General features: G+C 41.8%; 1 protein-coding gene across 1 annotated transcript in view; it reads right to left on the bottom strand.

Annotated features, from left to right (window-relative positions):
• Nucleotides 1-27155, bottom strand: part of IRAG2 (inositol 1,4,5-triphosphate receptor associated 2) — a 77718-nt gene that overhangs the window by 48564 nt on the left and 1999 nt on the right. The window contains exons 3-17 of the mRNA XM_070947171.1: nt 24910-25090; nt 23567-23613; nt 21992-22058; nt 20254-20412; nt 17498-17615; nt 16596-16646; nt 14339-14416; nt 13029-13085; nt 7637-7696; nt 7466-7530; nt 7247-7349; nt 5533-5646; nt 3944-4045; nt 1802-1965; nt 592-706 (exon numbers count right to left, since the gene is read on the bottom strand). Coding sequence (XP_070803272.1) covers nt 592-706; nt 1802-1965; nt 3944-4045; nt 5533-5646; nt 7247-7349; nt 7466-7530; nt 7637-7696; nt 13029-13085; nt 14339-14416; nt 16596-16646; nt 17498-17615; nt 20254-20412; nt 21992-22058; nt 23567-23613; nt 24910-25090 — 1481 coding nt within the window. The remainder of the gene's footprint in view (nt 1-591; nt 707-1801; nt 1966-3943; nt 4046-5532; nt 5647-7246; nt 7350-7465; nt 7531-7636; nt 7697-13028; nt 13086-14338; nt 14417-16595; nt 16647-17497; nt 17616-20253; nt 20413-21991; nt 22059-23566; nt 23614-24909; nt 25091-27155) is intronic.

The raw sequence follows: 27155 nt of genomic DNA, 5'->3' as shown, positions 1-27155 counted from the left end.
AAGAGAAGAGAAGAGAAGAGAAGAGAAGAGACTATATGGAGTGGAGTGGGAGAGGAGAGAAGAGAATATATGGAGTGGAGTGGAGTGGGAGAGGAGAGGAGAACAGAACAGAACAAAAGAAAACAAAACAATGAAAAACCTCTGTAGCTCGATTTACGACTACAGTTAAGCCCAACATTTCTGTTGCTAAGCAAGACAGTTGTTAAGTGAATTTTGCTCCATTTTATGATCTTTCTTGCCACCATTGTTAAGTAAATCACTGCATTGATTAATTCATTTAATCTGACTTCCCCCTTGACTTTGCTTGTCAGAAGGTCGCCTGGGATCACATGACCCCAGGACACTGCAAACTGTCATAAATATGAGCCAGTTTGCAAGATTCCAAATTTTTGATCACGTGACCATGGGGATGCTGTAATGGTTGTGAGTGAGAAAAACAATCCTAAATCAATAGGGCACACAGGATTCATGGATGCACTGAATGTCTGGGTCAGACAGCTCACACTACTTCACACTTTGGCATCTCCAATGATTGTTCCATTTTTTAAAAAATAAATTAAAGACACAAAAGTACAATGTAGGAACACCTACCTTCTTCCCAGCTTCCTCTAATTGGTCAGTTAGCTCTTGCAGTTTCAATCTTAAGACGTCTGCTTCTGCCAAAGCATCTTCTCTGAGCTGTTTGGTGGACTGGATCTCGTGCTGTCTGTTAAGATATTAAGCAAAACACCAAAAACAACGTAAAGCAATGTTATTCTTTTTTTATAAAAGATTTTTTTTATTTTTCTCATAAACATACTTAAATGTACAGTCCATTATTAATCATACGTATTACCTTTTAACTTTTGTATTAGTTCATTCTTCATCCTAAAAAAATTAAGGGTATACTCGGGGTTGCTCTTCTATCATTCCATCTCCCTTATTTTAGAACAACCCTTCCTCTCCTTCTCCCCTCTTTCCCTTCCCTCCCTTCTTCTATCCTTTTCTACTGTCTTCCTTCCTCCTCTCCTTCCCCTTCCTTTCCCCCACTCCTCCCCTCTTCCTCCCTAACCCTCTCTCCTACTCTTATTTCCCCTCCCTTTCTTACTCTCCTTTTCCCTTTCTTCTGTCCCTCTCTCTCCTTTCCTCTCTTCTCTTCTCCTCTCCTATCTATGCCTCTTACTCCTCTCTCCATTCCCTCTCCATTGTTGTATTTATTTTCAATTCAACATATTTTCAAAATGGTATTCGAGCAACCCCGATTTTCTATTTACATACATTTTCCTTTCAGTTTCTTTTCTATTTTGTACAGCAATGTCATTTGACGCTGGATTATTCTCTCCAAGTTTGCAAGTGATTCTCTGTAAGGGCAACTTGCGATTCCTGTAAGTCCTTGATTTACAACAGAATAAGTTGACCTCCCGTCTTCTTTGTGGCAGCCCCTGAGATAGTGAACTGTTTTCATTAAACTAGACATACCCAATTCTTAAAAGTTGGCAAAGTTAGACACCCCTGGTATAGGTGAGGGACTTGACTTCAACTCCCAGAATTCCCCAGCCAACATGCTAGCAGGGGAATTCTGGGAGGAGAAGCCCACAAGTCTTAAGGTTGCCAAAATTGGATATCCTTGACCTACACCCTCTTACCTCCTACAGAAATGTGTCATGTGGGTATTATGGGCTACCAATCCTCTTTGGGTTTATCCTTATGGAGATGTTATCACATGGCAACCCAAACTGAGAGTGTTATTCACTGAACTGTAAGGAATTTGCAACTGAATAGATACAGAAACCATACAGTCTATACAATGAAGGAGAACCACCTGGACAAAAGCGTTTTCTTTAAATGTAGCTGTTCTGTTCTCATCCTCCGCATGTTTCCTGCCATTTTAACGAGCTCCTTATCCAGGGATTCCTTCTGAGCTTCCAAAAAATTTAGTTTCTGAAGCCATTGGGTTCTTTTATTCTGCAGAGTTTTCTTGAGGTCCTGTGTGGATGTCAACATAAGTATCTTTAGAGCATAGCGATCTCTTGGTTGAATTAAGCTCACAACTCTACCAACTTGCATTCCACATCCATCACACACATATATAAAACACCATGTGCTTACAGGCTGCTTGGGGACTTGGACAACTTTGGAGGTGGGGGTTTAGGGGTGGGGTATAGTTTTAATCAGGAGCCAACTTCATGAGGCTACACTACACTACACCATGGTTCTTTCTGTTCCAAGAAATAAAGAAGAGTAGCTAAGAAGCCCTAGTGGTGTAATGGTTAAAAGCAATATTGAAGCCTAACGCTGGCCACAGATTGGAGTTCAATCCTGACCGGCTCAAGGTTGACTCAACTTTCTGTCCTTCCAAGGTTGGTAAAATGAGGACCCAGATTGCAAACCACCCAGAGAGTGCTGTAAAGCACTATGGAGTGGTATATATATCTATTGTTATGTTGGAGTGGTGATTATCTTCAATTACACTCATATTATTGCTCCTTGCTATTGTCCGTTCAATAAGGCAACACCAGTGTTTTTGTTATAAACTGAACTCACTTTAACAAAAATCAGTATTTTTGTTCACATTCCGGGACCCAAATAAAGCCTGATTGTTTGGTTCACACAACAAGCGAAGACAAGGTTATCATAGGGTTAGGGCAGGGGTGGGATCCTACTGGTTTAACAACCGGTTCGCTGAGTTTGCAGAAAATCAAACTTCCACGTTGCTGAGAGCAAGGAAAACAGCCGAGGAGCGGCAATACACTCTCCTGCCCCAATCAGCTGGGTTTTGGAAGCAGAAATATAGGTGAGTATAACGCAGGGGCAGGTGGGTGGGCCCATTTCATAGAATGAGAGAACTGGTTTGCTCTCGGCTGAAAGTCGGAGCTAACGGTTCGCACGAACCGGTGCGAACCGGTAGAAATTCACCACTGGGTTAGGGTTATCATAGTAAGGTTCTACTAGGATTGCAATTATGACCAGGATTCTACCAGAAACTATCCCATTCTATTTCACTAAGGTGATTTATGGACCATCAAGGCTTTCTCTCCTCAGATCCTTAAAAGTGCTTTGGTGGAATCCTGACTATAACTATAAACCATGGAAGTGATCCTGCTGCTTCAGAAATTCTGAGAATAAGGAGGAAGAATCAATGCTAGATGCCAAGCTGCTGTAGGCCCTCCTGTTAACAGAAACCCCCACAACCAGTTCGGGCCGGTTTGGGCGAACTGGTAGTTACATTGCTGGCTGGCCCCGCCCCCTCCTGCCCCGCTCCTTGTAGGAATCCCCTTGCGCCCCATTTTGGCTCCCAAGCAAGTGCACGGAGGCCTCCTAGGTCCAAAACTGGACGTGGGGGCCAGTGCCCCTCCGCAGCCCATTTTTGCTTCCAGGCAGCTTCAGGGAGGCTTCCTAGGCCCATTTACACTTCCCAGGTGGCTTCAGGGAGGCCTCCTAGGCCCGTTTTTGCTCCCAGGGAGGTACAGGAGGCCGAGTGCTGCCTGTCACACCCCCCTGGCAACGCCCACCATGGCCACGCCCACCCATTTGGTCATTAGGGCAGAGAACCGGTTGTTAAATTATTTTAATCCCACCACTGCCCACAATATTAGCACCTCCAGAAAGGAAAAATAGAGAAAAATAATCTAAAAACAGATTGGAGCTTTGACAGTTGAAAGGAACATCTTTCAATTCTGTCTTTGCCTATTTTCTCTGATCTACTGAGAAGGAGCTGCAAATGGCAGCCATCTGACTACCATTCCCCTTAGAGGACCCAAAGTTGTGAGGCAAAAATATTTACCACAGAATCCCAGATATAAAACGTTCTGATAGCTGCAACTGCATGTTTGCTGGGAATTCATATTCCAATACATTTGAAGGGTGCCAGATTAATGAAAGTTGAGCCAATGCTTACAAGGGAAGTTATCATCGGGGAAGATAACCTAAGAGCATGCTTGCCTGCCATTCAAGGGTTATTTACCACCAAGGTCTTCTGATAAGTTTCTTGCAGATCCAGTTCACAGTCTGCTGGGTTCAGCAAAGGTAGCCCTGCTAAATCTTCAACTTGAGAAAGTTCTTCTCGCTGCAAAGAAAGAGTGAGATCATTGTTTATATTTGAGAACGTGGGAAACATCTGAAGGTATCATAAAAGAGTCATTGGATTGAAAGGGGTCCTGGACCTTGGGGTAAAAGTTGTCTTTATACACCCCTGCTTTGAGTTGGGAATAGCACATTTTTTGGTTGTTGTCGTGTCTGACTCTTCACAACGCCATGGATCACAGCACACCAAACCCCCGTCTTCCACATGGAGTCTTCATTTACTTATTCTGGTATTATGTCTTCAATCCAAAGAACAAACAATACAGAGTAATATGAAACTGTAAAGCAATTATAGGATTTGAGTCATTCGAACCCATTGTTCTCTTTTCTGTTATCTGTCTGTCCCCACTATGCTTTTCAAGACAGAACGTAGGATACAACAGGTATAGCTGAGATTATTTTAGATTATTTTGGTAGTTATTTTAGATGTTTTTCTACTACACTTCAGCTTGCAAAACAAACAACAAATATTTTTAAAGAAATGCATTCAGGTACCTGAGAGAACAATAACAAAAGAACCTTAATATTTAAAAGCAGAAGAATAAGGATGTATTCAGCAGGCCACTCTGGAGGGGGAATTCTATAATGTTATCAGCACCCCAGTATTACTTTAATGGAATGGAATGGACTTAATGGAATGGAATGGTGTTTTGTTTTGTGTTGTGTTGTGTTTTGTTTTGTTTTGTTGTTTTGTTTTGTTTTGTGATGGAACGGAATAGAATATGGAATGGAATGGAATGGAAAGGATTGAATGTAATATAATGGGATGGAATGGAATGGAATGGAATAGAAAATGGAATGGAATGGAAAGGATTTAATGGAATGGAATGGAATGGAATGGAACGGAACGGAATATGGAACGGAATGGAAACGATTTAATGTAATGTAATGTAATGTAATGTAATGTAATGTAATGGAATGTAATGGAATGGAATGGAATGGAATGGAATGGAATGGAATGGAACGGAATGGAACAGAATCGAATAGAATAGAATAGAATGGAACAGAATATGGAACGGAATGGAAAGGATGGAATGGAATGGAATGGAATGGAATATGGAACGGAATGGAAAGGATTTAATGTAATGTAATGTAGTGTAATGTAATGTAATGTAATGTAATGTAATGGAACGGAATGGAACGGAATGGAACGGAATCGAATAGAATGGAACGGAATATGGAACGGAATGGAAAGGATGTAATGGAATGGAATGGAATGGAATATGGAAAGGAATGGAATGGCTGGAACTCTTAGAACAGAATATTTATATGCTATATTTTCTTTTATAATCTGGACACAACTAGCAGTATTGATAAGTGAGAAGAACCTAGATGTTGTGTTACCCAAATGGGAGGAAAGGCAGCAAAAAAAAAAAAAAAAAAAAATCTTGTTGGATTTAGCAAACATTTAAACCAAGTTTTTTCAAGTCTGGTTTTTCTCATTATCCTCATCCACCATGTTCCATTTACCAGGTTTAAAACGGTGGCCTTGAACTTTTCTCCTACTCGCTCTGGCCCTTCAAGAAGCAGTAAAACTTCTCTGTCCAGTGATTCATCAAGCGCTGTCCACTCAATTCCAGGGATCTTAATGAGAAAAAGTAATTTGAAAAAGTCACATTATACTCCTGAGCTGGAACATGGCCTGTACACTACACTGAACATTTGCTTCTCAGTTAAGCTGAAAAAAAGCAGAAAAGATCTTAGAAGCTACTCATGCACTTCAAAGAAACTTTCCTCAAACTTGTTTCTTGCACTATTCCTAATGTGTCTCGGATGTTATGAAAGCTCTAAAGGTCTAACAGTGGGATAAGTAGAGATAGTCCTTGACTTATGGCCAAAATTGAGCCCAAAATTTCTGATGCTAAGTGAGACATTTCTTAAGTGAGTTTTGCCCCATTTTATGACCTTTCTTGCCACAATTGTTAAGCAAATCACTGCAGTTGTTAAGTTAGTGACACGGTTGTGAAGTTGTGAATCTGGCTTCCCCCCACTGACTTTGCCGGAAATCGCAAAAGCTGATCACCTGACCCCAGGACACTGTAACTATCATAAATATGGATCAGTTGCCGAGCGCCTGAATTTCGAATCACGTAACCGTGGGGATGTTGAAATGGTTGTAAGTGTGAAGAACAGTCATAAGTCACTTTTTCCAGTACTTGTTGTGTCAACTTTGAACAGTCACTAAATGGACAGTTGTAAGTCAAGGACTTCTGTGTACAACACAGAAGCTATAGATCAAGATTCTTTCCTTCCCCCTAGGGATCCCACGCCTGGATTAGCCATGGGAGTTAAAAATTCTCACAACAAGTGCTCCTAAGAATTTTATATCATTTAATCTTCTCATCCTTTGAAAGACACTTTGTGTCACTCACTCTGTCAAGGGCCTTCGAGTACTCATTTCAAAAGATCTAAGCCCCAGAGCTCACTATAACAGCATTGCCAAAAAGGCATTAAGAGTTGTTAACCTAATCTTGCGAAGCTTCTTCTCCGGTAATATTGTAGTGAAAACTAGAGCATATAAAACCTTTGCTAGACCAATTCTCGAATACAGCTCATCTGTCTGGAACCCGCACTGTATATCGGACATTAATACAATTGAACGAGTCCAGAGATATTTTACGAGAAGCGTCCTCTATTCCTCTGCTCGCAACAGAATACCTTATGCCACCAGACTTGAAAGTTTGGGCTTAGACAACTTAGAACTACGCCGCCTACGGTCTGACCTAAGCATAGTACAAAAAGTTGTTTGCTACAACGTCCTACCTGTCAATGACTACTTCAGCTTCAACCGCAATAATACACGAGCACACAATAGATACAAACTTAAGGTAAACCGCTCCAAACTCGATTGCAGGAAATATGACTTCAGCAACAGAGTGGGCAATGCCTGGAACTCACTACACCTGACTCTGTTGTTACATCCTCAAACCCCCAAAACTTTAACCTTAAACTGTCTACCGTGGACCTCACCCCATTCCTAAGAGGTCCGTAAGGGGGCATGCATAAATGCACCAGCGTGCCTACCGTCCCTGTCCTACTGTCCCCATTTATTTGTACTCATTTATTATGTATATACTTATACCTGTTTATACTTATATGTTTATATGTTATGTTTATACTTATACTTGTTTTCTCATACATGCTTGACAAACTAAATAAATGAAATAAAATAAACATTTCTGACCTCTGATGGTTCCTGGGCTAGTTCCAGTTCACAGTGCAGTGAATTGGTTGCTTCCAGGAAGCTGCTGTTGAACTTGTAGATTAAGGGGAAGTTGATACCATTCCTAGCAAAAATATATATATATATACACATATGGACATTTAAAAAGTTCAAAGATTTTGAGCTCAGAAACACCATCACAATCTGCATCGTTTTTTCATGGCTTCCCAAAATACTCACGAGATCAGTTCTTGCTGCATCTGCTGAACGTTGTTCAACAATTTATTTTTCTCTACGCGCAGAGTCTACAGTTGGGAATAAAAAAAACCTGTTTAGAACAGGTCCTATAACCAAGAAACAAGCAAGCCTTTACCTTCTTCTCATTTCCCCCAAAAAGTATCGTAACGTTACCTCTATCACCGATGTGTATTCCTTCAAGGCAGACTTTAGTTCTTGTAGATCCTGCTCCTTCTGCAATGATTGAAGAGGAAGAGTGAAGTAGTTACACCAGGTTGTGTCTTCACTAACCACGCTTTAATAAATAAACAAATCCCTAATTGGCTTTACCCAGTACACCAAACTTATGGTTTCTAAACTACGATTAAGCCCCACACAGGCTTATTTATTTAGATGTCCCATTTCTAAACTACCTATCTCCCTCAAAGGAGGACTCTTTAGCATAATGTGTAAACTCAAAGTAAGAATAACTACACTGCATCTGGTCCGTATAAAAGTAGCCCTGACTTGTAACAGTTCATTTAGTGACCAAACTCGGCATTGGAAAAACTGACTTATGACCATGTTTCACATTTATGACTGTTGTAATATCCCCATGATCACATGATCAAAATTCAGACACTTGCCAATTGATTCATATTTATGACCGTTGCAGTGTCCCAGGATCATGTAATCACCTTTTGGGACCTTCTGACAAACAAATGGGAGAGGCAGATTCACTTAACAACCATGTTATTAATTTAACAACTGCAGAGATTCACCTAACAACGATGACAAGTTGGGGCAAAACTCATTTAACAACTGTCTTGCTTAGCAACGGAAAGTTGGGGTGGTATGTCAAGGACTACCCAGTATTGGGGTTTGTTTCCCTTAAAATGCTAACTGAACCAATTTCTCACCCATGCTAGCTAAAAAGGGCAGGATGGTACTCATAAAGCAATGATGAAGGTTTAAACCTTTCCCTAGGTGCTTAGCCACAATTACAGGTAGTCCTCAACTTACAACCAAAGTTGGGACCAGAACACTGGTCATCAGTCATTGAGGTCGTAAGTCAAAGCACTCATATGACCGGGGGTTTTCAATAGTTTTCATGACGGTTGTTAAGTGAATGAGGCATGCCATTAAGCAAATCTATTTTTCCAAAATGGGGATGGCAAACAACATCACAAATTGTGGTAACATGACCATGGGACACTGCAACCGGTTGTAAACCGAGCTGGTTTGCCAAGTGCCTTGAAATGCAATCATGTGAATGGGGAGTAAAAAGACAAATCTTCCTCCTCTTTGTACCATTAACATCCAATAATCAGATATACAGTTGATTCTGAGTAGGATAACTCTTATCATCTATCTATCTATCTATCTATCTATCTATCTATCTATCTATTTATTTATTTATTTATTTATTAAATTTATATACCGCCCTATTCCTGAGGGACTCAGGGCGGTGAACAGCGAACGATAAAAATACATGTAATACAAACGTTAATAAAAAAAACCAATTAAAATATACTAAACACTCTGGTCCTAGATAATTCAAGACATCCCAGTTTAAAATAAAACCAAAAGCAATATAAAGGGAAAGTTAAGCCAGGCCGGCCTGCTGAAACAGGAATGTTTTGAGGGCACGGCGGAAAGTGCGCAGATCCGGAATCTTCTGTATCTCTGGGGGGAGCTCATTCCAGATGGTGGGTGCCCTCACAGAAAAGGCTCTCCCCCTGGGGGCCGCCAGTCGACACTGTTTGGCTGACGGCACCCTGAGAAGCCCCTCTCTATGGGAGCGTACTGGGCGGTGAGAGGCTATTGGTGGCAGAAGGCGGTCTCATAAGTACCCCGGTCCTAAGACATGGAGCGCTCTAAAGGTGGTAACTAAGACCTTGAAGTGCACCTGGAAGACCACAGGGAGCCAGTGCAGCTCGCGCAGGCATGATGCAGTGATGGCAAACCTTTTGGGCACCGAGTGCCCAAACCGGAACGTGCGTGCGTGCGCGTGCATATGTGCGTGCCGGAGCACCGGAAACCCGAAGACCAGTTGGCCGGCACACCCATGCCTGGGCCGTTTTCAGGCTGTTTTCCAGACTGTTTTTGACCTGGAAAATGGGGCAAAAAACAGGGCGAAAAAGGCCCCAAAATGGGTTGGAAAAACAGAGTGTTTTTCGACCATGTTTTGGGCCATTTTTAGGCCGTTTTCCAGTGTTTCGGCGCCCGCAGCTGGCCGGCACCGGAAACCAGAAGAGCAGCTGGCGATGGTGCACGTGCCTATGGAGAGGGCTCTGCGTGCCACCTCTGGCACGCAAGCCATAGGTTCGCCATCATGGACCTATCGCCTCCATATTCAGTATAAGAATAGGAAATAGACATGTGATTGGAGTGCAAGTGAGATACACACGAAGGCAAAAATGGAATGATGCATCATGGTTGCAAAACGGGATTGTAAAATAGATACTATCCCAAGCAGGGTTAATGGTGTTTGGTTACTTGTTTTTACATACATTCAAATTAGCTGCAGGTGTTTGGAAGAAAGGGAAAACAAATGTATGCAAAGCAGAGGCTTTGACAACAAAGGCTTTTTGGAGAAAATCGTACACAAATACAGGCTGTTCTAAGCCCAGGTTTGCATAGTTGTCCGATGCATTTGCAGGGATCAAGCTCCAAACCGGAATATAGATTGCCGGTATCTATTGCAACAACCTGGGTCATTTCTCCGTGTGGTTTGCATTACATTTTGGTGCGTGAGTTGTCAATTCATATTTGGGTTCCAAGCAGACATGCCTAACTAACTGTAGGAGGAGGAAAGGAGTAGCAGCAGATAGGAAATGAGCAGCTCTATAAATTAGATATAGATAAATAGTATAGAATTCTACCTAACCACACACAGGAGCCTGAGTGGCGTAGAAGGCTAATGCCTCCTAAGGCAGCATTTAACATCCAACTGCCTGCAATTACTGCGAGTTCAAATCTCACCGGTCGACTCAGCCTTCCATCCTTTCTAAGGTGGGTAAATTGAGGACCCAGTTTGTGGGGGCAATAAGCTGACTTTGTATAAATATACAAAAGGATGAAGGCTATTGCTTAACGCATTGTAAGCCGCCCTGAGTCTCCGGAGAAGGGCGGCATATAAATCAAATTAAAAAAAAAACTATTTTAGGTACTCCTTTCCTGTTGTAGAAAGCTAGTATCCACCCCTCTCCTAGAAGAATGAAATATTTTGAGAAATGTTTAAAAAAGGCAGGATAAAATATTTCCCCTAAAAGAGAAATAAAAATCCTAAGGGAGACAGAAACTCAGAGCCCCAGCTCCCTGCCCCCACGCAGATACTAAGCTAAGGCCAGCTTTTAGAAATGCAGATTTGGTAATCCATTACTCTCTGCAGCAAGGTCTGAACAAATGTAGGATTAGCCCTCAGTCATAATAGGAATTGCCCAACAAGCCCCTTCATTGCATCAGTCAAGCTTCAACCAAACTTGATTCAGACAAATATGGCCCCATGGGAGTCTGACAACAGCCAATAGAATACATGCTCTTGCACAGGAACAGGAAGTTCAAGTGCAAAGCGCGAGAAGGTATAAAATACTCCATGTGGTCAGCTACCCAGAATCACGCATGCTTGGTGGTTCTGCTTCATCATTAAACTCTTTTTCCAATCAGCCTCCAAGGTTTCCAGTGCCTTTTTCCCGGCTTGGAATTGAACCAGATGGATATTTCTTCCAACACTGTTAACCTTTCAATTTTCTCTCTTTTCATCCTAACATCTGTTCCATGATCACTGGATCAGCTCAGTCCTCAGCCCAAAGCTGTTCATCATCTAAATGCCCTCTCATAAATACTTCATGTGAAATGCCTCTAGCCCTAGGTATGGCTACCAATTAATTAATAGTTTACTTCTGGGGATGAATTATCCCATTTTCAGTGCCTGAAGTACACAAACCAACCTCAGAGTCCCAGAACTGTGTGGATCTTCCTTCCTTCCTCCCCCTCTCTCTTTCTTTTTCTCTCTCTCTCTCCTCTCCTCTTTCTCTCTCCCCCTCCCTCCCTCTCCATTTGCTTAGTAACTATTCAAAGTTACAAAGGCACTCAAAAAAGTGACATGAATTATGATCATTTTTCACACAATCATTGCAGCATCCCCATGGTCACATGATCAAATTTCAGACGCTTGGGAACTGACTCCTATTTATGACGGGTGCAGGGTCCCAGGGTCATGTGATTACCTTTTGCGACCCTCCAACAAACAAAATCAATGGGGGAAGCCAGATTCATTTTATAAGCATATTACTAACTTAACAACTTCAGGGATTCACTTAACAACTGTGAATCATAAAATGGGGAAAACTCACTTAACAACTGTCTTTCCTAGCAATGGAAATGTTGGGCTCAATTGTGGTCGTAAGTCAAGGCCCATCTGCAATAGTTTTTAACACATCGTTGTTTGGAAGTCTCTTATTTCAGGCGTTGATTTTGTTTCAATGTTCTAGGGTTTTTTTTTTAATTTCCTGTTGTGTTGTGTTCATTGATTATTTGACGATTTATGCCCTTTTCATTTGTTCTAAACAGCGATGGATATTATGTAAATGTAAGAACAAATAGCTATCACATTCCACCAACATCTGCATTGCAAACGTCTGGTTTGCAAAACCAGAACAGTACAGACCATCTGGTACTAATTGACTTCATCCCAAACTCTTACACAGCTGTTTTTACACCCACCAACTATAATACATAGTGAGAATCAGTCAATGGTCTATAGAACAATATCTAAACCATTTCCATAAGAATATATTTTATTTATTTATTTATTTATTTATTTATTTATTTATTTATTTATTTATTTATTTATTTGATTTATATGCCGCCCTTCTCCGGAGACTCAGGGCAGCTTACAATGCGTTAAGCAATAGCCTTCATACTTTTGTATATACCTGCTTAGTAGGGCTTTTTGGCCCCCCCAAGTGGTGTTCTTTTTTTATACAAAGTCAGCCTATTGCCCCCACAAACCGGGTCCTCATTTTACCTACCTCGGAAGGGTGGAAGGCTGAGTCAACCTTGAGCCTGGTGAGATTCGAACTCGTAGTAATTGTAGGCAGCTGGTGCTGGTTAGCAGCACATTAGTCTGCTGCACCACCAAGGCTCTTAATCCCTTAAAACAGTCCTTGATTAATTATGCCAATTGGGATCTAAAACTTCTTCATTAAGTGACACAGTTAAGTCACAGCCAACCTTTTGAAAATTAAACCAGGCTAGAAATTCTTCAATACAATCCAAATATCTGACTCTGTTGTTACATCCTCAAACCCCCATAACTTTAACGTTAAACTGTCTACTTTGATTTCACCCCATTCCTAAGAGGTCTGTAAGCGGGCAGGCATAAGTGTACCAGCGTGCCTTCTGTCCCTGTCCTAATATCCCCATTTATTTGTACCCATTTCCTGTGTTCATATCCATGTTTATACTTATACCTGTTAACTCGTACATTTGACAAATTAACTAACTAACTAGATGAATGAATGAATGAATGAATGAATGAATGAATGAATGAATGAATAAAATAAATCTAGTACCCACGAACCTTAAGGAGTACTATGTCTTTACTTCTCACTGTGCTTTCATAAAGGTGTGTTTGTATCTGGGGAAAGAAGAACAATAACCCACAATGAAATTGCATTCTAGCACAAAGAAACGATACTAAAATTATTTTATTTCTCTTTTCCCTCACTTTGGGGATTTTTTTTTCCTAAGATGTAACAGAAGAATTGCCTTGTTATTTGTTATGGCTCTTATTATAAATTCTAATCAATGCATCAAATGATAACTGCTGAGGAATTCGCAGAGTAACCCTTGAATAGCAAGGGTGTGTACATGAAAGCGATTGAGAATAGGTATGAATAAACACAGTCAACACACAGATAAACTGAGTTGTGTTTACTTTCAAGAAATAGTAAGGCACAGTCCAATAAACAGTCCAGGTCATACACGTATAAAGCAGGAGATAGCAAAACCACAGTCCAGGGATAATCCAATAACAGGCTGTGCTGAAGCTAAAACAGGCTGTTTGCTGTTTGCTACAAGGAGGTAAATTGCTGGGAGGCAGAGACCAAAGGGTAGGGGCCAGTGGGTGGGCGGGGCTACATTCGGTGTATAAGACGCACTCAAATTTTCACCCTCTTTTAGGGGAGGGAAAAGTGCATTTTATACTCCAAAAAATACGGTATGTTCTATGCTGATGCCCATTTTGTGCAGAAAAATGCTGACGAATCTTAACAAGAATATCCTCAAAATAATTAAATATCTCAGAACTGACCAAGAATTTGTGGGATAAAGTTCTTATTGTTAAGAAAATGATAATAATCTCTTGATTTAATTATATCATACACAACTCAAGTTATGGAGACAGAAAGATCCTACCATCATTAACGTTCTCATCTGTTATTCAGACCTGGAACATTTGCTAAGTGAGATGTAACTATAATGCAGAATTTGAGTTTCAGCTCAAATTCCTCTTTAAAATGTAATTGAACATTTAAGGGACAGAATCTCCATGGTTACATGTTGCTTTTTGAAGGTTCTCTGATGTTCCTCCCCCAACTTACAAATATAAATAATACAGATCCCCTTTTCGTTTTAACTGTGGATTGTCATATTTTGGTTAAGGCTACAATCTCTGATCATTCCAAAGCCAGTGTAACTAGTGATTAGGCATGTTGGGTTCTATAATGCAACATAACTAGAAATCCAAGAGTAGGAATTAGTGCATTGTCTTTAGAAAATAATTGATTTTATTAACTTGATTATGGATACTTGGAACATTTCAAATATCTGAAGCATTGAACTGAATCTCTGCCACCTCACACTGAAATAAAATGCAGGAGTCACACTTACTTGGAGTTCGCTAATATTCTGGGACAGCTCCTCAATCTTCTTCTGGAGACCATCTGAATCAAGAGCATTTCTAATGTTCTGATTTAAACGACATATTTGTTATTACTGGTTTCCTTTTCTACCAATTCTCTTTCCAATTGATGGAAAAAAAAAACCTTAACAGAAAAACAGAATCTTCTAATCCAACTCAAGCAGGAGACCCCATACCGGTGATGGCTAACCTTTTTGCTCCTAGAAAGGCTCTGGAGCTTGGGGAGGGAGCAGGGGGGGTCGCGCACGCGTATGCCCATACCCATAATTCAATGTGCCCGGCTCCCCCCACGCAACCCCCCACACTGCGCCTGCTTTTGGCATGTGATGGCCCGGTGGGCCCGTTTTTTGCTCTTCCCAGGCTCCAGAGCCTTTCTAGGAGCCTGGGGAGGGCGAAAACAGCCTTCCCCACCCCACTCCCCGGAGGCCCTCCAGAAGCCCAAAAATCAGCTGGCTGGTGCGCACCAGAAATGAGCTAGGGCAATGCTTGCATGCCCACTGATATGACTCCATGTGCCACCTGTGGTACGCGTGCCATAGGTTCGCCATCATGGCCCTATACCATTTCCAGACAAATGGCCATCCTCCTTTAAAACCTCCAGTGATGGAGCACTCACAACTTCTGGAGTCAAGCTGTTCCACTGATTAATTGTTCTAACTGTCAGGAAATTTCTCTCCTTCATTAGTTTCCATCCATTGCTTCTTGTCCTGCCTTCAGGTGCTTTGGAGAATAGATTGACCCCCTCTTGTTTGTGGCAGCCTCTTAGATATCGGAACACTGCTATCATGTCTCCCCTAGTCCTTCTTTTCATTAAACTAGACATATCCAATTCCAGCAACTGTTCTTTATGTTTTATCCTCCAGTCCCCTAATCATCTTTGTTGCTCTTTTCTAAAAACTCTTCCATAAAACAAGGTATTTGGGGTTACATTTTTGTGAGTAGAGTGTGTTGTTCTTTCACCTATGTAGAAACCAGGAGGTCAAGAGGTATGTGTCAACTCGCAAAGCATCCCTGGCCTGCTCTCGAGTTGCCATAGGCAAGGGGGATGGCAAACCGATGAAGTAGCACTGCAGCCAAATACAAAAGTAAATTCCAGACATATCTCTCTCAAGACTGTCTCCCAGGGTGACCCACAGCGGTCGGAGGGGAGTGATTTCTACAACCCGCAAAATTGCTCCGTTGGAGAATGTGATTGAAGACACACCCTGGAGGGAGGGGAGAAACAGGGTCATATTTGGGGCGTAAATTACATGGGGTCAGAGTTGACTTCACTTGGAATGTGGATTTCTTTTGAAGCTTGGCTCAAGGCTCATAATTTAGTTAGGGTATCCTAACTAACATCGGAACCCTGACAGTATGTGTGAATGGTCTGTCTTCCATTGTATAATCATCTCTCCAGTATTCTGCAGGTTCCCTACCTTCCCACATTTTTCTTCGATCCGAAGGGGAAAACCTCATTCCTAAACTCCTGTCAAGAGTCTTTTTTTGACTGGGAAGTGTGGGTGCCAAGGTGGCTTCATTGAAATGTCTTATTAAAAAAGCATCCACACACAATATCAATTATTCCACCTCCAACAATCGGATGAACTCAAGAATACCAGCTAGCGAATGACACCAATAATAGCAGATCCCACCTTTGAGAAATTCATGGAGAATTTCTTCATCCTCTGGAGAAATTTGGGGGAATTATCCACTTAATTGTTGTGCCCATAAATCTGCTGGAGAATATTGAAATGCCATCTGAGCCAGGCTATTACAGTCCTTGGCTTAAAACCGTTTGTTTAGTAGCCATTCAAAGTTACATAGGCACTGAAAACAGTGACTTAATGACCGTTTTTCACACTTACAACCATTGCAGCATTCCCCATGGTCATGTGATCAAAATATGGATGTTTGGCAACTGTCATGTATTTATTATGACAGCTGCAGTGCCCCGGGGGTCATGTGATCACCTTTTGCGAACTTCTGACAAAGAAAGTCAATGGGGACGCCAGATTCACTTAACAACTGGTTTACTAACAGATTCACTTAACGATTGTGGCAAGAATGGTTGTAAAATGGGGAAAAACTCACTTAACAATGGTCTCGCTTAACAACAGAAATTAAATGGGGTTAATTGTGGTTGTAAGTCAAGGACTACCTGTATATTCTTGTTATTATTACTGCATAGCAATAAAAATATATATATCCTCATATGATTCAAAGAGTATTCTCACCCATTCTTACCTCCTCTTGAAGGGAAGAAATCTTAAGAACGAGGGACTGATTCTCTTTTTCCTGATTATGAAAAGAAAGTGGAGAAGAGAAACAATCAGATGGTTATCAGGAACCTGAGCTGTGTGTTGACTTACATTCGGCACTTGCTCCATGTACCCAAAAAATAAAAATAAAAAATGCAACACAACTTGGATTGTAACAGATGGCCAAAGTTAAGGCATTAAGAGTTGTTAACCTAATCTTGCGAAGTTTCTTCTCCGGTAACATTGTACTGCAAACTAGGGCATACAAAACCTTTGCTAGACCAATTCTCGAATACAGCTCGTCTGTCTGGAACCCACACTGCATATCGGATATTAATACAATTGAGTGAGTCCAGAGATATTTCATGAGAAGGGTCCTCCACTCCTTTGCTCACAACAGAATACCTTATGGCACCAGGCTTGAAATTTTGGGCTTAGACAATTTAGAACTACACCGCCTACGGTCTGACCTAAGCGTAGTACACAAAATTATCTGATACAATGTCCTATCTGTCAATGACTACTTCAGCTTCAACCGCAATAATACACAGGCAAACAGTAGATACAAACAAGGTAAACCGCTCCAAACTCGATTGCAGAAAATACGACTTCAGTAACAGAGTGGTCAATGCCTGGAATGCACCACCTGACTCTGTGGTTTCATCCCCAAACCCCCAAAACTTTAACCTTAGACTGTCAACTGTTGGCCTCACCCCATTCCTAAGAGGTCTGTAAGGGGGCATGCATAAACCCACCAACGTCCCTGTCCTATTGTCCCCATTTATTCGTATCCATTTCCTGTATTCATAATCATGTTTATACCTGTTATATCTGTTATCTAATACGTGTTTGACAAAATAAATGAATAAATGACAAATATCAACTCACAAGCTGTTTATTCTGGATTGCCATCAACTGCCTCTTTTCCTCAGAGGTACCCAGAATGTTCTTCACTTCTTCCAATTCCTCTTTTAAAGTTTTTACTTGACTTGCAGACTGCTGGGAGCTAGAAAGCCAAAACCAAAAAAAAAAGCCCAAAATAATTTGTGATAGACAAAGAAACCTATGACATTTTCCCCCTAATGTTTCTTTGTAGATACTTTTATGTGTTTTTTTAATTGTATGCACCAGGATCACATTCAGGGGTGGGGTGTGTGCGATAGATATAAATATGATATGTAAATAAATATATATATTTTTATTACAGCTACAGTGAAATTCAATAAAACAAAACTAAAAATGATACAACAGGGGCATATAATAAACAAAATCTAGATATAATGATTAAAAGTAACTAAAAATTAAAACAGTATACATGGTCTTTCTCAACCTTGGCATCTTGAAGTGTGGACTTCAATTCCCAGAATTCCTCAGGCAGCCAGAAACATATTTTATCTTCTCAATTTTACAACAAAGACATTTCAAAACTGGACACATTTCTTGAACCCGATCTTTCCATGTACATGGAATAATTTTCTGAGTAGAACCAGAGACTTATTAGAGTCAGAGTTCTCGGATAAAATGCCACGATTCCAGATTTTGAAGTACAATTCGCCATCTCATTTGCATTTTTAATTATTAGATTTTTCTCCATAGGTGATATGTGCAATGACTTCAAACAAGTCGACAGATGTAATAAAGCTTAGAAATAAATTCCTATGGTACTGAATTCTCTAAAAATGCAACGTTTTAGAAGAATCTATTGCAATACTATGGCTGTGATTCCTCATTATACTAAACCTTGATTAAACCTTATATTGACATCCGTTTCCAGTGATCTCTGCAAGGAAATTAAACTTTGGTAAGTATGTGCCTGCCAGGATTTCTCATCATACATTATAAGTATCTGCAGAGGACAGCTAAGCTCAATACAGTAGAAGTTTATCCTCTACAAACACTGAGAGCTTATGTACCGGAGATGAATTCCTTGTGTGTCCAATCACACTTGGCCAATAAAGAATTCTATTCTAAAGAATTCTATTCTACATATGGGCATTTATGGTAAAGAAGGCTTTACACAGAAACACCCCTACTACCAAAAATTTGGGAATATGATTCATATTTTAATACAGAAAAATTTGAAAATGGAGATAAAGATGAAACCAGAATTCTTCTTTTTGGGTTTAATGGAAAAAGGCCTGGAGAAAAAAATTTGGAACTTTGTTATTATATACGTTGACTACTGTATGCACAAAAATGGAAGGACACTTTGATTCCTACTGTGGATGGACGAATGGTTGCAGAAGTTGATGGAAGTTGGCTGAAATGGCATAACTGGCCATTAAAGAGAAAGAATATAAGTACTTTTATTTCCACATCGAGACTACTTCTGAACTTTGTGCTTGAAGCGGAAAAGAATGAAACGTTGATTTTGGCTTTTACTGATTAGACTGATAGATCTTGATAGAAATGGCTTGTTCATATTCAGTGGTGGGATTCTTCCGGTTTAACAACCGGTTCGGTAATTGCGCACTTCGCTGTGCGCGAGTGCGCAGTTCTACAAAAAATCACCTTCTGAGTTAGTGCTAGGGTAAACAGCTGAGGTGTGGCAATCCGCTCTGTTGCGCTACCGTATTTTTCAGAGTATAAGATGCACCGGACTATAAGACGCACCTACCTTTTTTGGTGAGGAAAAGAAGAAAAAGAAATCTCCCTCTGAGCAATTTTGCCTCATGGCAGCAAACTGCAAACAGCCTGCTTTACTTTCATTTTCGTTTTCAGCATAGCTTGAGTAGCACAAGGGGAAAAAAAATCTGCTCCAGCAATTTTCTTCCTTGAAACAAGCAGCAGAAGCCTGCGCAAAACAGCTGAGAGCAAAACAGCTGAGAGTCGGGAGGCCGATCCAATCAACTTGTGCTAATTAGGCTGTGCTGAAACTGAAAGGAGCTGTTTTTTCTTGCTGTTTGCTGCAAAGAGGTAACTGCTGGGAGACAGAAGCCAAAGGGTGGGGGCCAGTGGGTGGGCGGGGCTACATTCGGTGTATAAGACGCACCTAAATTTTCACACCTTTTTAGGGGGGAAAAAGGTGCGTTTTGTACTCCAAAAAATACAGTAATCAGCTGCAAAAATGCAGGTAAGTAAAGTGCAGGGGCGGGCCCAACTGATTGTCGGAGCGAACCAGTTCGCTCCCAGTTGATCGTCGGGGTTACTGGTTCGCCCGAACTGGTAGAATCCCACCCGTGTTCATATTATTATGAAAAAACAAAAAGTTGTGATTTGATGTTAATGCCTTATAGAAATAGAGAAATAGAAATAGAATTCTTTATTGGCCAAGTGTGATTGGACACACAAGGAATTTGCCTTTGGTGTATATTCTTTCAGCGTACATAGGGAGAATAAAATACATTCATCAAGAATAAAAAGTTACAACACTTAGTGACAGTCAAGGTTACTAATAAGCTATAGAGAGTCAGAAGTCTATGTTTCTGGTTTTTTTCTCATCCTCCTCTCTCACTTCTCTTCCCCCTCTTCCTCCCCACCGTTTTCCTATTTATTTTCCTATTTTGTATCTTATTTTATTTCATAACCCAATAAAAACGTTAAACCAAAGAAACACCTCTACTACTACGGCGTTTTTACTAGAGCAACAACAAATCTTGCTAAACCCACAAAAGAACTTTCATTTATTTTCAAAAGCATCGCACCTTTTTATCTGATTCCGCAGCTCCCCACCGTCTTCTACCAGTCTATTATTGGTCTCCTCCATGGCATCCAGTGCCAGCTTCAACTGGTCGTTTTCCTCTTGAAGTTTCTGGTTGTTGAATTGAAGATCGGCTACACAAGTAATCAAGTCAGACGTTTCTCTGGAAGGGTAAAGACATTTTTACCTTCAATTGGTTTTTAACGGAGGAGATCAACAGCAGGATGGGCGTTTAATGCTACGAAAATTCCACCCGATCTGCAATTTTTCTGGCTAAAGTCCCATCACCCAAGAATAACTCTAAGGAACAGCACTCTTCTGGATCAGACATACAGCTATTTTTCTCCACTGATAATCCAAATTCCCTCATTTCTGAAAGTTTATCCTTGAGAGGACATTCCTAACCGCAAATAAGAGGCAGTCCTCAACTTACGACCACAATGGAGCCCTAAATTTCTGTTGATAAAGCGAAACAGGGGTGAAGTGAGTCATGTGATTGAACTTTCAGGCACTTGGAAACTGATTCATATTTATGACGATTGCAGTGTCGCAGGATCATGTGAACACCTTTTGCGACCTTCTAACAAGCAGTCAATGGGGGAAGTCAGATTCAATTTAACAATCATGTTAATAACTCATCAACTGCAGTGATTCACCTAACAACAGTGGCAAGAAAGGTCATGAAATGGGGCCAAACTCACTTAACAAATGTTTGACTTAGCAACTGAAATGCTGGGTTTGATTGCAGACGTAAGTCGAGGACTACTTGTACAACCAACAAAGAGAAACTCACTGCCTCTCTTCGGTTTTGGTGGTTGCACTGTTGGACCGATCTTACTATTAAGATACTATTTTCCCAACATTCAATTGTGTTTTGTTTTCCAATCTCATATACCCGTTGCTCTATATCAGGGGTGTCAAACTCAAGGCCTGGGGGCGCGGATCCGTCCCACGGGGTGCTTAGATCTGGACTGCGGGGCCGCTGAGACAGCGAAGGACCAGCCTGCGGTGCCTCTGCCAGTGAAAACGGACCTTAGGAGGGCTGCGTGCGGCCCTCCCGAGCTCCGTTTTTGCTGGCAGAGGGTTGCAGGAGGCCGTCACAGTCAAAAACGGACCTTGGGAGCTCATTTTCGCTGGCAGACAGGCGCCCCCAACATGAGTGACGTCAAGCTGGCCACGCCCACCCTGGCCCCCTGTGGTCAAACACAACTCTGATACAGCCTTCATGAAATCGAGTTTGACTCCCATTGCTCTTTATCAGTGATGGTACCTTTTCCGGATTGAGTGCCCAAATGCGCCTGAACCCCCAAAATGCAATGTGTGTAGCCCCTCACATGCGCCCCAACCCCATGCACGCACACCTCCCCCTGCACCGCACGCCCCCCCCGGGCATGAGCGGCAGAGACCTGAAGACCAGCTGACCGGTGGGAGGCACGTGCCCAGGCACGGCGGAGCTGAACTGGGGCGATGGTTCATGTGCCCACAGAGAGGGCACTGCATGCCATCTCTGACACGCGTGCCATAGGTTCACCATCACGGCTCTATATCTTGCCCGCTTGGGACCACACAGAGCGAGTTTAACTTTCGGTGTGGCAGCCATTCAGACAGTAAAATGTTGTTATCACATACTTCCAGTCATTGAAAAGTCTCAGTGTACCCATTACTCCTGCACAATTCCTATCTCTGATCTTGGTTCCTTTTGTTTTCCATTTCTGAAACCCAGCGACTAAAACTGGACTCACAAATCTCCTCTTGACACATCACCGCCAAGTGCTTCTAGGCTTCCAGAAGTTATGTTCAACCTTTTCGCTGCAAAAAGAAGTTTTCGGTGGTAAGGCAAGAAAGGAACCAACTGTGTGCCATTCCATTCCATAAAGCATTTTAAGCACAATGGTTGCTTCTGCATGACTGATGTTATACTTTCACTTCTATGACCGTCCTCAAATGCCCTAATTTAGCATCTGACAAAAGCAAAATGAGTTTTTTTTGTAAACTGTAAAGCATTTTTCAAGAGGTAATCCCTGGTACATTTATTAAGATTTCTCTGCCTGGGAATAAGCAATAGCAATAACACTGAGACTTATATACCACTTCACAGTGTTTTCCAGCCCTCTCTCAGCAGTTTACCGAGTCAGCCTCTTGCCCCCAACAATCTGGGTCCTCATTTTAACCACCTCGGAAGGATGGAAGGCTGAGTCAACCTTGAGCCGGTCAGGATCGAACGGCTGAACTGCAGCCAGCAGTCAGCAGTAGCCTGCAGTACTGCATTCTAACCACTGTGCCACCATGGCTCATTGCTATCTTAGCAATGATAATCGATTTTAACAGGACAGGGATAAGAGATACCACTGGAAGGAACAAAGGAAACTAATAAACTCTTTAGTTTACCTAATCTTCGACTAATCCACCTCTCGTCAACTCTCTTGGTATGATCTGGTTCCTTAGTCCCATATAACATTTCAGTATTGTTTTTTTTTTTAAATATTCAATAAAAAACAAAAAGCTGGCAGGTTGCAGAACAAACCACCAATTTATTAGTTGAAACCAAGTTTGCAAATGTGTTCAGCGACCCGGAAAATAATTCACCTGCTCATGCAAATAATTCAGCCAATTGTTTAGCATAGCTTCTTCCAGGGGTGAAATCCAGCAGGTTCTGACAGGTTCTGGAGAACCGGTAGCGGAAATTTTGAGTAGTTTGGAGAACTGGCAAATGCCACATCTGGCTGGCCCCAGAGTGGGGAGGGAATGGAGATTTTGCAAAATCCTTCCCCCAGGAGTGGGGAGGGAGTGGGGATTTTGCAGTATCCTCCTGCCACGCCCACCAAACCACGCCCACCAAGCCATGCCCACAGAACCGGTAGTAAAAAAATTGGATTTCACCATTGGCTTCTTCCCTTCTAAACAGCCTCAAGAGTTCTCTTTAAGCTAGATTTATTGTGATGAAAGAATTAAATTTGTATTAACATTTCAGGACTCCCCCCCCCCTTTCAAAGAAAAACCTATATATTTCAACATATATGTTTGGAGAGACTTAAGTCTTTTTCACAACCTTAAGCTGCAATGGAGGGAAGATAACTCTCTTATTGATATTGAGGAACTCGGCAGTTGGTGGTTTACATAATCATTGTTAGTTTGAAAACCAACAGTGAGATTATTCCTATTGGACAGGAGGCATTGGGCTTCTCTTTTAGTCCTTCTTATGCATGTTATACACATATCAATAAATTTAACTTTCCATAATACCTAAAATATTACACTAATACATTTGTATTTTTATTAACTCTGAATGCAGTTCAAGAAATCTGATAAAGAAATACCTGATAAATTATTTTCAGGGGTTGCCTCCTTGGTGGGTAGCTCATTCCTGAAAAACAGTGGGGGGGGGGAGTGTAATTCCAGGTATCTGAATACAAGATCACAGAAATGGCTCTAATTGATGATATTAAACATTTTTTTTTTTGCATTTTCAATACAGTGTACTGAAAAAAAAAATTCTTTCTCATGATTTGAAACCTGTTTTCTGTTTCTTAACCTATACAATTATATGGCATGATATCATCCATCCTAACTTCTTATCAAAGACTCTTATGTATATCAGTGATGAAATGTAAAATTTGTTACTACCGGTTCTGTGGGCATGGCTTGGTGGTGGTGGGATAATATGACTGAGTGGGCGTGGCCAACTTTTTTTTTTTTTTACTTTTAAAACATTTTTTCTACAACCTCTTCGGCTGAAGAGGTTGGAAAAAATGCTTTTAAGCCTCTGACGATCCCAGCTGACTTGCCTGATCGGCAGAGGTTTTTCTTTTTTTTTAAAGCTTCTGACCATCCCAGCTGACTTGCCTGATCGGCAGAGGCTTTCTTTCTACTTTTAAAAGCATTTTTCGGCCGAAGAGATTGTAGAAAAACTGCTTTTAAAAATAAAATAAAAAGCCTCTGATGATTGTGCAGCTCAGCTGGGCATGGGGTTGGGGAGGGATTTTTGCTACTGGTTCTCTGAACCACCCGCCATCATTGCTACCGGATCGGGTGATCCAGTTCGAACCGGGAGCATTTCACCCCTGATGTATGTATGTGTGTGTGTGTGTGTGTGTGTGTGTGTGTGTGTGTTGTAGTGGTTTGCTAACTGTGGTAGTTAAAAACCAGAAAACAAAGAGCAGGAATAAATTATTTTTTTCAATGGAGAACCACCAGATATGGGATCCATTAAGGATTCAAAGAACTGCAGAAGTTTTTTTTTTAAATTTATGTAAAGCAAGGGTGTCAAGCTCAAGGCCAGAGGGACCAGATCCGGCCAGCGGGGTGCTTAGATCTGGCCTGTGGGGCCACGCTGGAAACAGCAAAGGACTGGCCTGCAATGCCTCTGCCAGCAAAAATGGAACTTGGGCGGTCCTTGTGAGCTCCATTTTTTCTGGCAGAGGATTGTCGGGAGCCCGTTTTCACTGGAAGAGCGCTTGGGCCACCACAGGTGCCCGACATGAGTGACATCGAGCTGGCCACACCCACCCTTACCCCCCAAGGTCAAACACAACCCTGATGCAGCCCCCAAATGACATCAAGTTTGACACCTCTGATGTAAAGAGTTAATCAATGGAGTTATGATCAATATAGGGGGTTATTATGCTTTGCAGTACTAAATAAAGAGATAATAGCCAGGTACCAGTTCCTTTTGCAATCTTCAATCCATTCTTTCATGATGGCATGGTAGGTCTCCAAGTCCATAGAGATATCCCTGTGATCAGGATCGAGCATGTTGCACAAATCTTCAAGGCCGCTGTCTTCTGAACTCCGACTTGTCGTGTTCCTCAGGAAGTCAACTAATTTAGAAACGGCAACTTTGCCTAAATGTAGCCATGAAAGTTAACAGGAGAGGTTCGGGTTCAGACGATGTTCATCGTTTTGGTGTAGATTGTTTTAAATTGTGAATAGACAATTAGCATCCTGACTGCTAATGTCAACCCTTGACCTCTAACCGCAAACTATGCTGACAATGTTTCAGCAACGAGATTTGCTGCTAAAATTTGGCATGGTAGAGACTCTAGCCATTGCAACCGTCGTAAGTTATGAACTACTTCCCAAATGTCTGAACGTGGATACACAATCAATGGGGATGCTGCAACAGTCGGAAGTGTGAAAAACGGTCATAAATCACTTTTTTCAGGGCTAGTGTTGTAACTTTGAAAGGTCACTAAATGAATAAACTCAAGGTCTACCTGTAGATGCAATCCAGATGGACCCAATGTATGCTTTTCCATTAAATCGGTAAAGAGAGAAAGATAGTTACCGTATTTTTCACACTATAAGAGGCACCTGACCATAAGACGCACCTAGGTTTAGAGGAGGAAAACAAGAAAAGAAATATTCCATGTCTACTGCCTCAGCCGGGGAATGCGGGAGCCTTCGCCGCTGAGCAGCTGATCGGCGGTTGGATTGGCCTCCCGGAATACCGCCGATCAGCTGTTCCAGGTGGCGGGGATCGCTGCTTCTGTTCACCAGTGCTACCTGTCACCACCACCACACCAACCGCCTCTGTAAAAGGATCCGCCGCCGTAGCCCGGTCTATGATGCAATATTTGCTCCATAAGACGCACAGACATTTCCACCCACTTTTGCAGAGGGGTGTGTGTGTGTCTTATGGAGCGAAAAATACGGTACATTACAGAGGCATGCAGAGATTGATCAGTGTAGCTTGACCTTTGGTATAAGAGGGAAGAAAGGGGATATGCTATCAGACTTCACAGAATCTGATTACAGCCTATATCCGTGATGGCGAACCTATGGCACACATGCCCGAAGTGGCACACGGAGCCATGTCGCCTGGCACGTGTGGCATCACCTGTTTCTCTTCCGGGTTTCTGGCATGCATGCAAGCATGATGATCAACTGGCCTTTTTGCGTGCAGCGGTGCCAGAAACTGGAAGAGCTGGTCTTCCGTTTTCCTGCGTGAGCGTGCGCGCCGGCCAGCTGATTGTCACGAGCGCATGCATGCCAGAAACCCGGGAGACAAGCTGGCTGGTGTGCATGCACGCACCGAAAACCGGCAGTTCATTTTTGGGCTCGCACATGCGTCATTGGCAGTTCCTCCCCCGGGTTGCGGCCCAGACGCGTGACGTGCATGCACATGCTCCCTTTTCAGCACTCGGTGCTGAAAAGGTTCACCATCACTGGCCTATACCTATAAAATAGAGACCTACTGTATCCTGTAGTATCTACTTCTGGTTTACCTACAAGGGCAGGCACATAGAATCTCATAACATAAAAGATAACAACAAAGATAAAAGTGGTTCTGGAATTTAATTGCTAGAATCCAAAAAGAACATGAGAAGTTGCTAGAGCATTATGTATCTTGAATTGTTAAAAGTTGCCGTGGCTCCAGAGAGGTTTTAAATGGATTCTTTTCTAACCCTATCCAAATCTATGGGAGGAGAAAATCTAGGATTTTGTACATACAGCTCATGCATTTTATTTATTTGCTTAATTATATCTCACCTTTATTATTTTTACAAAAAATAATACAAATACCTCAAGGCGGTAGACATAACTAACATGCCTTCATCACCTTCCTATTTTCCCAACAACCACCCTGTGAGGTGAGTTGGGCTGAGAGTGAGTGACTGGCCCAAAGTCATCATTTCATGGCTGATGGGATTTGAACTCACAAGTCTCCTGGTTTCTAGCCTGGTATCTTAACCACTAGAAGAGACCAAATTGGCTTTACTGCAGGATGCTGCAATCAGATGCAAATGCAGGCGAGTTGTGCAATACCCAAAATGTGATCACACATCACTTGGGGGAGGGGAGGGGCAGGCATCAAAACTTTGAATCCAGATTGTAAATAGTCCTGGGGAGGTTTGTTGTTAAGTTTGAATGGCCATAAATTGAGGACTACCTGTATAAGTAAAGCCT

Source organism: Pituophis catenifer, unplaced genomic scaffold (assembly GCF_029215685.1).
Source record: "Pituophis catenifer annectens isolate HBS135680 unplaced genomic scaffold, rPitCat1.0.hap2 SCAF_7, whole genome shotgun sequence".
In the NCBI taxonomy this organism is placed as follows: Eukaryota; Metazoa; Chordata; class Lepidosauria; order Squamata; family Colubridae; genus Pituophis; species Pituophis catenifer.
Note: the sequence above shows the minus strand (reverse complement) of the source record. Positions and strands in the feature narration are given on the sequence as shown.